Source organism: Strongylocentrotus purpuratus, unplaced genomic scaffold (assembly GCF_000002235.5).
Source record: "Strongylocentrotus purpuratus isolate Spur 01 unplaced genomic scaffold, Spur_5.0 spur5_scaffold_5, whole genome shotgun sequence".
Lineage (NCBI taxonomy): Eukaryota > Metazoa > Echinodermata > Echinoidea > Camarodonta > Strongylocentrotidae > Strongylocentrotus > Strongylocentrotus purpuratus.
In genome coordinates, this window is record NW_022145611.1 from 44824952 (window position 1) to 44838998 (window position 14047).

At 36.6% G+C, this 14047-nt stretch overlaps 1 protein-coding gene across 1 annotated transcript; it reads right to left on the bottom strand.

Annotated features, from left to right (window-relative positions):
- Positions 1–92: 92 nt before the first annotated feature.
- On the bottom strand, positions 93–13997 carry LOC105438278 (cation channel sperm-associated protein subunit epsilon-like). The gene is made up of 15 exons (XM_011665900.2): positions 13916–13997; positions 13254–13417; positions 12901–12983; positions 12664–12745; positions 11756–11869; positions 11299–11382; positions 9513–9650; positions 8727–8821; positions 8485–8530; positions 7574–7653; positions 5658–5757; positions 5190–5279; positions 4646–4806; positions 1330–1514; positions 93–1022 (listed from the first exon to the last, which is right to left on the bottom strand). Exons 2-15 carry the CDS (start codon positions 13398–13400, stop codon positions 958–960), a joined length of 1470 nt encoding a protein of 489 aa, XP_011664202.2. The 5' UTR covers positions 13401–13417; positions 13916–13997; the 3' UTR covers positions 93–957.
- Positions 13998–14047: the final 50 nt, after the last annotated feature.

Consider the following 14047-nt stretch of genomic DNA (forward strand, 5'->3'; position numbering starts at 1 on the left):
ATAAAAACTTTTGCATTATTTATTTGTATATAACATTAAAAGTGATAAATTAATGTATTCAAATCAGTGCTCTCATTCGACTCCTTATGTCATTGCTTTATTGTGTGGAAATTTGTCTACCTCAATTTTTTTTTTAAAAGGAGATCAAAGACAATCAAATGGTTAATTATAATAGGAAAATTTGTTTATTCACATAATAAAAACTTTGAAAGATATACACAAGATTCTGTTTCTACACTCTAATGATGCCTTTACACATTAGTACTGTAATACTAATTTAGAATGCAGTACATGGACTATACACACATGTCAGATAACAGCTGTAGACTAATCATGAGCTGGTAGAGATTCAAGGAGTACTGAAAAGTTAATACACCATGGGGAATTGTGAATTAAAAACGCTAATTACACGAGAGAGATGTTAGATAGGGGCAGCTAGAGAAGACGGAGAAATAGAGCTGAGATGGGCAGCTAGGAAAGAGAGAGAGAGAGAGGAGAAAGAGTGAGAATGGGGCAGCTAGGAAAGACAGATGGAAAGAGAAAGATTAAAGAGGTGCAGCTAGGGAAGACACAGAGAGATCAGAGAGGAGGTAGCTAGGAAAGACAGAGAGAGAGAGAGAGAGAGAAATTAGAGAGGGGCAGCTATTAAGACAGACAGAGAGATATCAAGTAAGATCAAGTAACTAGAAAGAGATAACATGGTATTGAATACGAGAAAGATGTTTTTACAATCAACTTCAAAAATGATTATTCAGCTTTTAACAAATGTTGATCCTTTATAGAAATTGGTGTAACTTGATGAGTGAATGATTGGTATTTTATGAGAGCTCATGAATGTACAACGCGATCAAAGAAAGGTTACACTCCTTTTCAGAGCTGAGGATTATAGGAGAGAGATGGGGGAGAAATAACAACATTGATGTCCTAGGCATTTTCTGAACTCTGAAAAAGGCAATTTTAGTCATCACTGTTGTCTCCTTGTTCATGGTCTTCCTCTGGCTCTGCTTTTTCCCCATAATTATCTAAAACGATAAATAAAAATATACAAATGAAACTTTAAGAAGACTAAATGTTAAACAATCATTGTTCAAGATTTCTGAAGAGTATACAATGTTAGAAATCTTCTACTTCCAAAAATGAAAATGCATGTATGTTATACTTATTTTCACTTTCACTTGCCAATGATGTGGGCTAACATTACTTTATTAAGACAAGACACTGATATGGCTGAATATTGAAGATAGGTCGTATATGTATTCAATGGAATATGATACAAAAGGTATATTAATATCAGAAGTATATGTTGCAAGATTAATGAGAGATACTTACGATGTAAATCTTGTGCAAGATCATGTATGTGACCACGTCTGTAATAGAAGTATGTAGCTATAAGGATTGATCCAGTCAGCCCAGCAAATGTTCCTAATGAGATTCGTAGGAGTGGTGTCTCTCTTACTTCAACCAGGCTTTCATCAGATACGATCACAGCTACCCGAGCTTCCAAGCTACAGTAACTGTAGAACATATCAAGTAAAGCAAAGGGTATTTAACTGCAGTGTGATCTGTAAATGTGCAGTTGTCTATGTCACTTCTACTGGTCTCTCATTCGACTTAGTCACAGCTACTTTCGCTTCGTAACTACAGAAACTTTAGCGCAATTCAAGTGAAGCAAAATAATGTTAACATCATAGTTAGATAATTTACACTAGTACTTATACGCTTCTTGCACCAAATAATGTATTTAAATGCCAAATCACCTTGTTAGGACGTCTTTTTTACTTATGTAGTCACAATGAAAGTCTCTTTCAGACATGATGCGGCAAAGTTTTCAAGATGTAACTCTTCACATTTCTGTATTTTGTATACACACACCTCAGCGAATACGCGCAAGCAGGGGCGTCGCCAAAGGGGGTGTGGGGGGGTGCGACACCCCCACCTGTCAGGATATTGTCGGTATAATTGCGCTGCTGTCGGGAAAAAGAGAAAAGGGGGAGGAAAAAAAGAGAGGGAAAAAAAGAGAGGGAAAAAAAGAGAGGGAAAAAAAGAGAGGGAAAAAAAGAGGGAAAAAAGAGAGGGAAAGGGAAAGAAAAGAAAAAAGAAAAGGAAAAGAAAGAAAGAAAGGAAAAGAAAGGAAAAGAAAGGAAAAGAAAGGAAAGAAAAGAGAAGAAAGAAAGAGAAAAAAGAAAAAGAGGGAGGAGAGGAAAGAAAGGAAAAGAAAGAAAAGAAAGAAAAGGAAAAGAGAAGAAAAAAGAGTGAAAGGGAAACAAAAGAAACGGGGATGAAAGAGAGGAGAGAGAGGGGAGGTAAGAGTCTGAGAGAAGAGGAGTGGGAGTAAAAGAGAGAAAGGGTTGTTGGGTGGAGTCGTCTCGTCGAGGGAGCAAGAAAGACACAGGTAAATATGTTGCTGTGTCGGGTCAGCTGTGTCGGTATTCTTGCTCGATCCTCGTGTACTATATCAATGCAGAAGTTTGAAGTCGGTGAGATGTATATTGTCGGTCGGCCGACAAGTTTTTTCTCCCTACGAACTGTGGCTTCTTATCCGCTGTGACGACTTTGAGAGTGACTACAACTACAATACTTGTCTTCACTTTCCTATCGCTAAAGAAATCAGAGGTTTAAAATTTTCGGGGAAACTAAATTCAAACAAGGTTTAAGAGTCAACAACGGTACGACGAATCGTCTTCCTTTCTTTATATTGCGATGAAACGCCAAAAATTCCGCGCTTTGCGCGGAAGGGGAAGCTTCACTTAGACGAGTCGAGAACGGTACAGCGAATCGTCTTCTTTCTCTAATAATTTAAGGAAACGTTGAGGCTTCCGCGCTTCGCGCGAGAGTGGGAAACTGAATTCATTTGAATAGGGCTTATTTAAAGTCGAAAACGGTACAAGGAATCGTGTTCTTTCTCTAATAACTTTTGGAAACGTCATAGCTTTCGCGCTTCGCGCGAGAGGGGGAAACTGAATTCAGATGAATAGGGCTTAATAAGATTCGAAAACGGTACGAGGAATCGTCTTCCTTTCTCTATATTGTGATGAAACACCAAAAATTCAGCGCTTCGCGCGAAAGGGGAATACTTCATTTAGACGAGTCGAGAACGGTACGACGAATCGTCTTCTTTCTCTAATAATTTGAGGAAACGTCAAAGCTTTCGCGCTTCGCTCGAGAGGGGGAAACTAAATTCAGATGAATAGGGCTTAATAAGATTCGAAAACGGTACGAGGAATCGTCTTCCTGTGATGAAACGCCAAAAATTCAGCGCTACGCGCGGAAGGGGAAAACTTCATTTAGACGAGTCGAGAACGGTACGACGAATCGTCTTCTTTCTCTAATAATTTAAGGAAAAGTCGAAGCTTCCGCGCTTCGCGCGAGTGGGGGAAACTGAATTCAGATGAATAGGGCTTAATAAGAGTCGAAAACGGTACGATGAATCGTCTTCCTTTCTCTATATTGAAACCGTCTGCTTTTTCTCATAATTTAATGAAACGTCAAAGCTTCCGCTTTGCGCGTGAGGGGGGGGGGGGGGGGGGGACTGAATTCAGAAAAGGATAAACAGTCGAGAACGGTACAGCAAATTGTCTTCTTTTTTATAATAATTTAATAAAACGTCAAAGCTTTCACGCTTCGCGCGGGAAGGGGGGGGGGGGGGACTTCATTCAGCCAAGGATTGCCAGTCGAAAACGGTACAATTAATCGTCTTCTTTTCCTAATAATTTAAGGAAACGTCTTAGCTAATGAGCGCGCTTTTAAGTGATTCTCTTGCTCACTACCGCCCCTCCCTAAAATAAGATCCTAGGTCCGCGCCTGCATTAAAATATATAGCTATGACGCCGACTAAATTGAAGAAATAATTCGTATATTTATGTCGTCGAGGAAAATGACCATTTTGCGCATATATGCAAGTACTATAGATAGTCCATAGACCCCAGGTTTATAGGGTTGAATTTGTAAATATTGGACATTTAATTTGTCGGTAATCGTTGGCCTCTTCACCCCCCCACCCCCCCCCCCCCACCCCCCCCCCCCCCCCCCCCCCCACTGAAAAAGGTCTAGCGACGCCCCTGCGCGCAAGTCCTTTTATTTATAGTTTGTAGTTGTCATTCATCTAGTTCAGACTTCTAGTAGAAGTGACGAGCAGACCAAGGCGGAATTTTTTGCGGCAGTTAACCACTCCATAATTATCTCGACAAGCCTTAGAACAACTTTGCATGCAAGTTATGCAATTTGATATAATCACAGCTATATATTCTCCGATAGATTACATAAACAGGAACGCATAAAGTGATTTTTAAATTTTGTTATCAAGCTTTAACAAATAAAAGCAAAAACGTTATCATAGCAATAAAAGAATAGATAATCATCGACGTGATCGCAATAGATTTAATAGTGATTAAACATATATAAAAGTAGGTGTTCGATGTTTGATATATAAGATGATAAGGCGCAAACACAATAACCCGTCTTTAAAAGTAAAATCTATATGGTCGTGTTCGCGACTATAAAGCGGAAAAGCCGTCATGAATTTCTGGAAAGGATTCACAGGCTCGGAATAACATTTAAAAAGTCTAGATTAAATGTATTTTGTTATCGCGTTAGTAAATTCGATAAGTCTGAGTCAGTTAATTGAACAAGGATTTATGAACATTACCTGTAATAAGGGTCTACTACATGTAGTGAAAAGAGATAAAGCTGATCATCACCAGTAGCGAGCCATCTAACACTGTTATCACCAGACTGGTTCAAGATCTGATAAGAGTCATGGAGCAACCGTGTCTCTGTTACCTCGTATAGGAAGCAACTCTTATAATTCTGCAAGAGAGAGGGATCAGAAGGAATCGATCGGGAGGGGATCAGAAGATATTCAATATATGCTTTTTAAAAGTGGGCGTAACTACGGATGCAGTAACTTGAGTCTGGTGTATTTTTTTTCCTTTTACTAAATTTACTGGCTTCAATCCTATTTTGTTTCCAGGTGCAATACATGCATTTTGGTTCTATGTGGACGCTTGGTTGAAGTTACTCTACCTGTCTTCAAAGTATAGGGATGAATATGGTTAAATGTATTTGAGCGTCCTAATTCTGAGTCTATGAAAACCACCGTTCATTGCATATCTGAGAAAGCGACAAACAGATTTTACAAACAATTTATATTTTCCATGCCATATATAAAGCCCAATTATTTATGTACTTACATGAGGGCCCCATATATCTTTAACTGGAAGATCATCACTGACGCCTTCTTTCATCTTCTCCCATGTCTGTGCCAATCGCAGACACCCAGCCTGTTTGCAAAAGATTACATTGACTGGTCATGAGTTACCCCTTTCACAGACATAGGAATATTATCAATTTTTGTCTATCTATCTACCTATCTATTTGTATCTATCTATATCTACCTGTATACCTATCTATCTATCTTGATTAATTGCTTTATTTAATTGACGGGGGGAATATGAATGGGTCTTCATTAAACTGATGAATATAATGCAGTCTTGAATTGTTCATACGTTGGTTTGTTCTCTTGCAGCACGATGACATAAACATGATCGAATGATATTACGTGTACATTGACTGATTTATCTTTTCGAGCAATAAAGTCATGTGAACTTTCTTCTACTAATCATGAAAAACTAGACGACCACGGTACATAAAATGGTTACCGATTGCATGGATGCTGTATAGGTAAAGTCATGTCTTCCATTGTCTTCCCACATCACAAAACCAGCTGTCATTGATTCTACAAACACGTCTTCATCATATCTGTAAACGAGTAAATAAAGCATCTACAATTCATAATTTTGCTATAGAATAGAATAGACCAATACAACATTACCATATCTAACTTAATTTACTTGAAATTTAATTTATTTTTAAAGGAAGAATATCAACTCTACATTTTTTCCAACATTTTTCCTTGTAATTTTAGATAAAGATATTGCTTGAGTAGAGAATTCGACTAACACATTCAACACATTTGGCAAATAATAATAATAATACTATTTAATTTTTATATATAGCGCTTAATACAAATGTCTCTAAGCGCAAGTGTTTAGCTGGGTATCTCACTAGTTGTACTCCTCTGACAACACTATATAAGGGAGAATTACCGGAGTGTTGGCTCAGTCAGTAGAGCGTCCGCCTCACAACCGGGAGGTCGTGGGTTCGAACCCCGGCCGCGTCATACCAAAAGAAGACGTTAAAAGATGGGAGTTGTTGCTACCTTGTTTGGCGTTCAACAATAAGGGATAGAGCAACGTCGATCTGCCGGGCTCACGATCAATTGGGTAAAAAGAATTTCCGTTTCGGTTTAATAAAATTTGGAGTGGACTATTAGGCTATTATTATTATTTTTATTATAACAAGGAAATTGCAAACTTTGGAGATATTATTTTCCTTGCTAATTAATCAAATACGAGTAATTCTTTTTAATAAAAAAAAGAGAAACAATCAAATGGATGCTTTCAATTCGAAGATAAAGTAAACAATACCATATATAAGGACTTTCATCAGTGTGCTACCGATCGTCTATGTTAAGCTTTGAAGCAACCGAACACATCAAAGTCAACTCGAAGAATATAAAACTAGATGGAATTTTGACTGCGCGCAGTCGAAAATGATGCCTCTGCCATAGAGCAATTTAAAAAATTCAAGTTTGATTGTAATCCATTTGTCGGTTTTAGTGATAATGCACTCACAAGCTATTTATAGGCATACATCATGAGCCCTGTGACCTTTGACCCCAAAATCTAATCAGTTCATTGGCTCTGTTAATTACATACATGACGAAAGTTTGGCAGGAATCCATTGATTGGTTCTTGAGATAATGCGATCACAGCTATTTTTGCATACATAATGAGCCCTGTGACCTTTGACCTTCAACCTTGTGACCCCAAAATCCAATCAGCTCATTGGCTCTGTAAGATATACATGACCTGAGTTTGGCAGAAATCTATCAACCGGTTCTTGAGATAATGTGATCACAAGCTATTTTTGCATATATAATGAGCCCTGTGACCTTTGACCTTCAACCTTGTGACCCCAAAATCCAATCAGTTCATTGGCTCTGTACGATACATACATGATCCAAGTTTGGAGGGAATCCATCAATTGGTTCTTGAGATAACGCAATCACAAGCTATTTTTGCATATATAATGAGCCCTGTGACCTTTGACCTTCAACCTTGTGACCCCAAAATCTAATCAGTTCATTGGCTCTGTTAGATACATACATGACCCAAGTTTGGCAGGAATCCATCGATCGGTACTTGAGATGTGATCACGAGCTATTTTTGCATACATAATGAGCCCTGTGACCTTTGACCTTCAACCTTGTGACCCCAAAATCTAATCAGCTCATTGGCTCTGTAAGATACATACATGACCAAAGTTTGGAGGGAATCCATCAATTGGTTCTTGAGATAACGCGATCACGAGAACGGGACGTACGTACGGACGGACAACCAGAAAACATAATGCCTCCGGCTACTTTGTAGCGGAGGCATAAAAAACTTTGTGCCAAAGTTGCTTTGTGCAAAAATTAATGATAATGAAGAACAAATAATATCTAAAAACTTACAAATCAATTTCTGGTTTGAATACATCCTTAACTGTCAGAATTATAGGGCATCCATACAACTGTTTGTCATATTCCACAACCTGGAGAAAAAAATAATCACATTTTAACAATGATTCGTCTCCCCTACATAAAGAGGTTCTTTGAATATAGTATAGTATAGTATAGTAGCTCTATACAGAGCGAATTTATTTTTCATTTCTGTTAACATAATATAAACAATAACGGACAATAATAAACGTAATGATATAACAGAAGTGAGCATTGAAATATCTTTTACATTGTTTTTTTAAGACATTGTAATGCAAAATGATTTAATTACAGAACAAACTTGATAAATGAGGCAAAGGATGTTATGACATGAAGTTCTAACCATTTCAGACAAGTTTTGTCCCTCTTTCTTTGCAAGTCGGTATGATGTTTGAATGTGTAATTTAGGTCCGTTCTTTATTTAACACCTTCATATAAGCAGGGATAACAAATATATATGGACATATCCAATTACAATAAGAAATAGAAAATCTTCACTGGGTTTCCATCTCCTAACAGGAATATAGTCCCGACATGAACTAGGAATATGGCTGAAGTAGAAATACATTACAATATAAGAAATGCTAGTATCTTAAACCATCTCGCCATCTTGGCAAGATAACAGAGAATATTCCTTATACATTCATGCAATGAATGTGTACAAAGGCATGTATAAGAAAAAGGCTTTTATCTATCTCACCCTTCTTCATGCATAGATCAAAAGTACTGATTGAAAGTAATGTTCTATAAAAGTGAGAGTTAAAAATCATCTTATAGCAACCAATGTTACGATGTCTTCCAGTTATTAATTCGTTTATGTTTTCTCCATACCTCTCCATTCTCTTAGATGATAAGCAAACCCTTTCCAATAGTAATACTCTTACCATCTCAGTTGCAGGTGGTTCATCATTCTCTTGGACGTAGGATCTCCTAATAGAGAGCGTTGGATAAAAAATATGCAGATATCGAACAGAGCGATGGTGAATGCTCAATACTAAAAAATACAGCCTGGATAAATTAAATGCGCATATGGTTGGATCAAAATTTTAACTTTCCAAAAAAATTCGAAATTTGATAAATCTTCAGTAGTAAAACAATTAAGAAAAACGAATAGCACTGAACTAACCTGTTGATGATATATGAGCCATAATCTTGGCATTCGGTTGGTTTATGTACTCTGATGTGTCTATGAGGCGGGCAGCCTATCTCAAGCTCAGATACCTAGATAAATAATCATATAACATGTTGTTCTGACAAGCAGTAAGGTACCATCGATTACAAAGAAAGAAAATGTTCAATGTTTATGATTAATAATAATAATACTTGATATTTATATAGCGCCATTATCCAGTTTAATTAAATGCTCAAGGCGCTTCAAAATATTAGGGAACACATTACATCATGACAAAGAATCGTGTACATTTACATAAGAAAGAAAATGCAAAAATGAAAGAATGAATGAATGTCTGTCTTCAAAACGCGAAATTGAACAAATGGGATTTAAGGTTGCTCTTAAAAGACGTTGAAGAGTCGGAGTTCTTCATTGACTATGTTCTTAAATTTATTGCTTTACTATGTATTATCATAATTCCTATTTACACGCAAGAGTCTTGTGAGAAGACAGGCCCTCGCATGCTCCGTGATATGTCATTACCGTTTAATGATTGAAACAACATCAGAATAGGTTGTGGTAATATAATTTCGAAGTTTAATACCAAGAAATTCACGTCTACGGAATAGCAGAACTAAATCATGTTTTTGGGTGTACGTTTCCGTTTATTTATCACCTTTTCTTCACAGAACTACTCACTGACGATATCGAGTCACTCTTGACTGAGTAACAGGGAAAACATTAATAATCAACTTCACGGACTAGATGACCAAACAATTATCAATGATTTAAACCAATTACCATTTTGGAAGGAGAGTGGCATCCTATACCCAATCTTCTTGGTCTCATCTCTATGGTAACCAGTCCTGTAGCTAAAGCCAAGGCTTCTTCATATCTTCTGCCCTCTTCAAACAAGAAATTACTTCGCACTCTAAAAATCTTAAATAGTTTGAAACACAAAATATTACCAGACATGAGCATACGTATATTGTATATCGTTTAGCAACAGCTGGTCCAGTAAGGAATGAACATTGTTTAAGACTAAGTTTCAAACAAGTCTCAAAGGCTAAGAATGTAATAATTCCTTAGTATATTGTAAACATCATTAAACGAGAGAGATGTACAACATAAACGTACTTCATTATAGGGGTGATGAAATATCGACGAACCAAATTACCCATGTATATATTCAATCAGACAAAGTCATATTTTTGACATCGTAAAATAGTTTGTCGACTTTTTTTTAAAGTGCTCTTGCATAAACCCAGAATAAGTGTCATGCCTTAAAAACTACAAAATAAAGAATATTGAAAAAGTGAAAAGGTCACTATTCAATATAAAGTGCAATTGAAAATACATACACTGTCGCTCATAAAGGTGGAATATTTTTTTTTAACCCAATTTATGGAATTATTTTAAAAATGATTTAAAAATAATAGATCTAGATAATAGTATACATTCTCAGATTTTACTGAACAATAATTTGCGAATGTGTGCTTTGCGTGACTGCTAAAGCATATGTATGCTACTATGCTTATCAACTAGGGGACTTATGCCCTTAAGTCATAAATGACAGTAATGAGGATTAATGCCCCACAAAAGGGCACTAATATAGCACATCGACACGGTTTTGATCCTGGGGCCTCACAGTTACGAGGCCATTGCTTTGTCACTGAACCATGACTGTACGCAGCGGGGGCTAGGGTAGGGGGCAGTTTCCATAAATTTAAAAAAACACAGAAAATGCAATAAATTTTCAATAATTTATTGTTCCAGTTCCGGTTCCCAACATGAAAAAATCTTCTGTGTGCCCATGCCTTGAGCCATAATGCATGGCAGTCCAGAGGATTTTTTTTTATGTTGGGGACCGGGGTAAAATGCAATAAATTATTGCAAATTTTTTGCATTTTCTGTTTTTTTTTTAATTTATGGAAACTGCCCCCTACCCTAGCCCCCGCTGCGAACAGTCATGGTTCAGTGACAGAGCAATGGCCTCGTAACTGTGAGGCCCCAGGATCAATACCGTGTCGATGTGCTATATTAGTGCCCTTTTGTGGGGCATTAATCCTCATTACTGTCATTTATGACTTGAGGGCGTAAGTCCCCTAGTTAATAAGCATAGTAGCATACACATGCTTTAGCAGTCCCGCAAAACACACATTAGCAAATTATTATTGAATAAAATCTGAGAATGTATACTATTATCTAGATCTATTATTTTTAAATAATTTTTTAATAATTCCATAAATTGGGGTAAAACTAAAATATTCCACCTTGACAGTGTATTTATTCAGTTGACAAACAATAATAAAACATCGTTATATCATGATGTACTCGTGTAAGTTTGATATCTCTTGCCTATTAATTAATTAATTATTCATGTTTATTGCACATATTCTACTTCTATTCTGCTACTTGACAATCACCCAGGTAGATATCAATAAAATCTGAAAATGTATACTATTATCTAGATCTATTATTTTTAAATAATTTTTAAAATAATTCCATAAATTGGGGTAATCCCTAAAATATTCCACCTTTATGAGCGACAGTGTATATGCACATTTTGTGTAAATAATTATTTTACCTTCTTGATCAATTTACTCCCTGGATTGAAATCAGTCATCACTTGCTCTTCAACGATAAGTTTGTCAGGTCGATTGATCACCGTCTAATCAGAAAAAAGACATAATACACTAGTACAGTTTTAGGAAGCCCATCAAAACTTTCATGTCAGTTTAATTTGATTATAATACTGAGCTAAACTATGTTTTATTTTTCAAAAAACTCTGATATAACTTACTATAAAAAGGAAGAACTCATAAGAGACATTTGAATTCGACAATGTGACCTTTAATTGACAATCATATGCATCTGATTCTAATATTTTGTAAACACTAGGGAACCTTGACATTACACAAAAAAATCATACAAGCATAATGCTGATTACGTTGCTTTTTAAACGGAATGATTTATGTTCACTTGATGCAAAGCTTCAAAGTATTGTACTAAAGTAGTGACTTGGTGACTTGTAAAGTACTAACCTCGATATCATTGTATCTGTCAGCTGAATATACAAGTTGTGCCCAGATGATTGCCGAATCTCTCAGATCCACATAATAAACCTCATACTGTGGGCCCTCTTTAAACTGGAAATACTAACATGGAAAAGGAGGTACTGCAATCAATGAGTCAGTAGATAGATATTACTCTCATTTAAATCAAATCTTTTTCCCAGAAAAACAAAGGAAAAGAAAGAGAAAAAACATAAACGTAAAATCAGCGTTGAATTACCCGCCGCCGCGGCCTTAACTGAGTGACCAATGAGCGTTCAAGGAATTCCTGCTACTTGATGTTTTCTTTCCTGTGTGGACGATGATGTAGAGGATTTAGTGACAAGTGCAGATGAATGTATTGCTAAATGGCATGCGGTCCATATCTCCGTGGCTCATCAACTATAACGCGGTGCAAGTTAATTTTGATTTATTTCTGCATTTTTCCAAATATCATAACTGAATAACAAAGAACATATAAACGTAAGTTATATTACAAAATATACAAACGAAGAAACGATATAACTTCATGTCAAATTTTATGTACATATATACATACTATAACGAAACGTAATATTTCTAAAACATATTATTATAAATTTAAAGTATTATTCTAACTATCAGTGGAACAGTGCAGGAGACCGCAATCATAAGCGATGCTTGACTAGGATGGTGACCTAAAGTTTACACCAGATGAAACACTGAGGAATGAACAAATTTACGTGCAAAACAGAGAGTATACATGATTATCAACATGATTAATAATAAACACAAGCTTCACCTGATCCACAAAGAATATCACTTTTCTGAATGGGTAGATAAAGTTGAAGGCAGAACTAAATGGATTTGATTTTCATTTCATAAATGAATTGAAAAGTTATGGAATGACTCATACTAACCATACATTCAGTATGCTCCAGCTGGTTTACAATGCTTCCCATGTCAGCTTTCAACGAATAGCTTGTCCTTTCTGCCTCATTTCTGTAAAAGTAGATTGGAAACAAATATAAAAAATAAAAACCGTAACCAACAAAAACCGCTAGTAATTCCCGGGTAATACATGGAATTCTTGATAAATGAGAAGGGTAGTTAGGATGTTTTGACTGATATTAAAAATAAAATATGAAGAAGCTTACCCATCGAGTTGCAAAATATAAATCTGATCAACGAAGTTGGTATAAATAGCCAGATCATTGTCAGGCACTGCTAGCGAAGAGTGCTGTAATAAAGGAAAAAACAGAGGACTGTTGGTACCAACTTATTTCAAACATTAAATGGATGAGAAGGCTTCAAAATGATATAACTGCGATTCTTATTACATTGGAATGAAGAAGATAGTTAATTCAAAAGCGCATCTAATATAAATCGTATTTGTTTGAGAGAAACCGGTTTACTTGTTAAGAATCCAGCGCTTTTAGTATATACTCTTTATAAGACTTTATAAATACCGTTGTTATCATCAAAATTAATCACTGTATACAAAACTTACTTTAATGAGAACTTTCTGGTGATATTGTGATGTGTAGAGTACATTGTGAGATGACAGAACGATGATACATCCATCCATAGTAACGGTTAACTGCTTGATAAACGGTTCTATTTCCACCTCATTATCCAATGTGTTATGAATCGTCATTGTATCATGGTCTTCACCTGGAATAACACACTTCAGTATTGATTGTCCAGATACATTGTGGAGGAAACACAAAATCCGTAAAGAGCATTCAATAACACATATTCCTCATTTTTCTTTGTGGTCCCGCTTACTATCAATCACCCTCCCTCTTCCCCGTGCCTCTCTCCCGGCTCTCTCTCTCTCCGACCGTCTCTCCTCCTCCTCCTTCTCTCACCCCTCCGGTCTGTCCTACTCTCTTCTCTCGTTTTCTCCCAGGCGCTCTTCTTTCCCTCGATCCTCTCTCTTCTTTCTCTCCTTCCATCCCATCTCTACCTCCTCTTTCTCACTTGTTTTGCTCTCTTCCCCTCCCTTTTTCAATTTTCCTTTCTTCCCCCTTTTAACCCCCCCCCTCTCCCTTCTCTCTCTCTCTCTCTCTCTCCCTCTCTCTCTCCCTTTCTCTATCTCCCCCCCCCCCCTCTCTCTGTGCATACCTATTCATGTGTTCATAAAAGTTCATGATGTGAATAGGATTGTACCTTTGGCATAGTTATAGTACACACTATTCTGTTCCCAGAGTAACGTGCTTCCCTCTGTGTCATGTAACTGTATGAGGGAAATAGCTGTGAAATATACGAAAAACCAATTATCAGTACTGCAGTGTGAATATC

What these genes read in the sequence shown, in the direction of transcription:
- LOC105438278 (XM_011665900.2), bottom strand. Translation starts at nt 13,400, where the DNA reads ATGACGATTCATAACACATTGGATAATGAGGTGGAAATAGAACCGTTT. An exon ending in GGAGTAAATTGATCAAGAAG is followed by an intron (nt 9,651 to 11,298) that starts GTAAAATAATTA and finishes AAACTATTTAAG; the next exon opens with ATTTTTAGAGTGCGAAGTAA. An exon ending in AAGATATATGGGGCCCTCAT is followed by an intron (nt 4,807 to 5,189) that starts GTAAGTACATAA and finishes TCTCTCTTGCAG; the next exon opens with AATTATAAGAGTTGCTTCCT.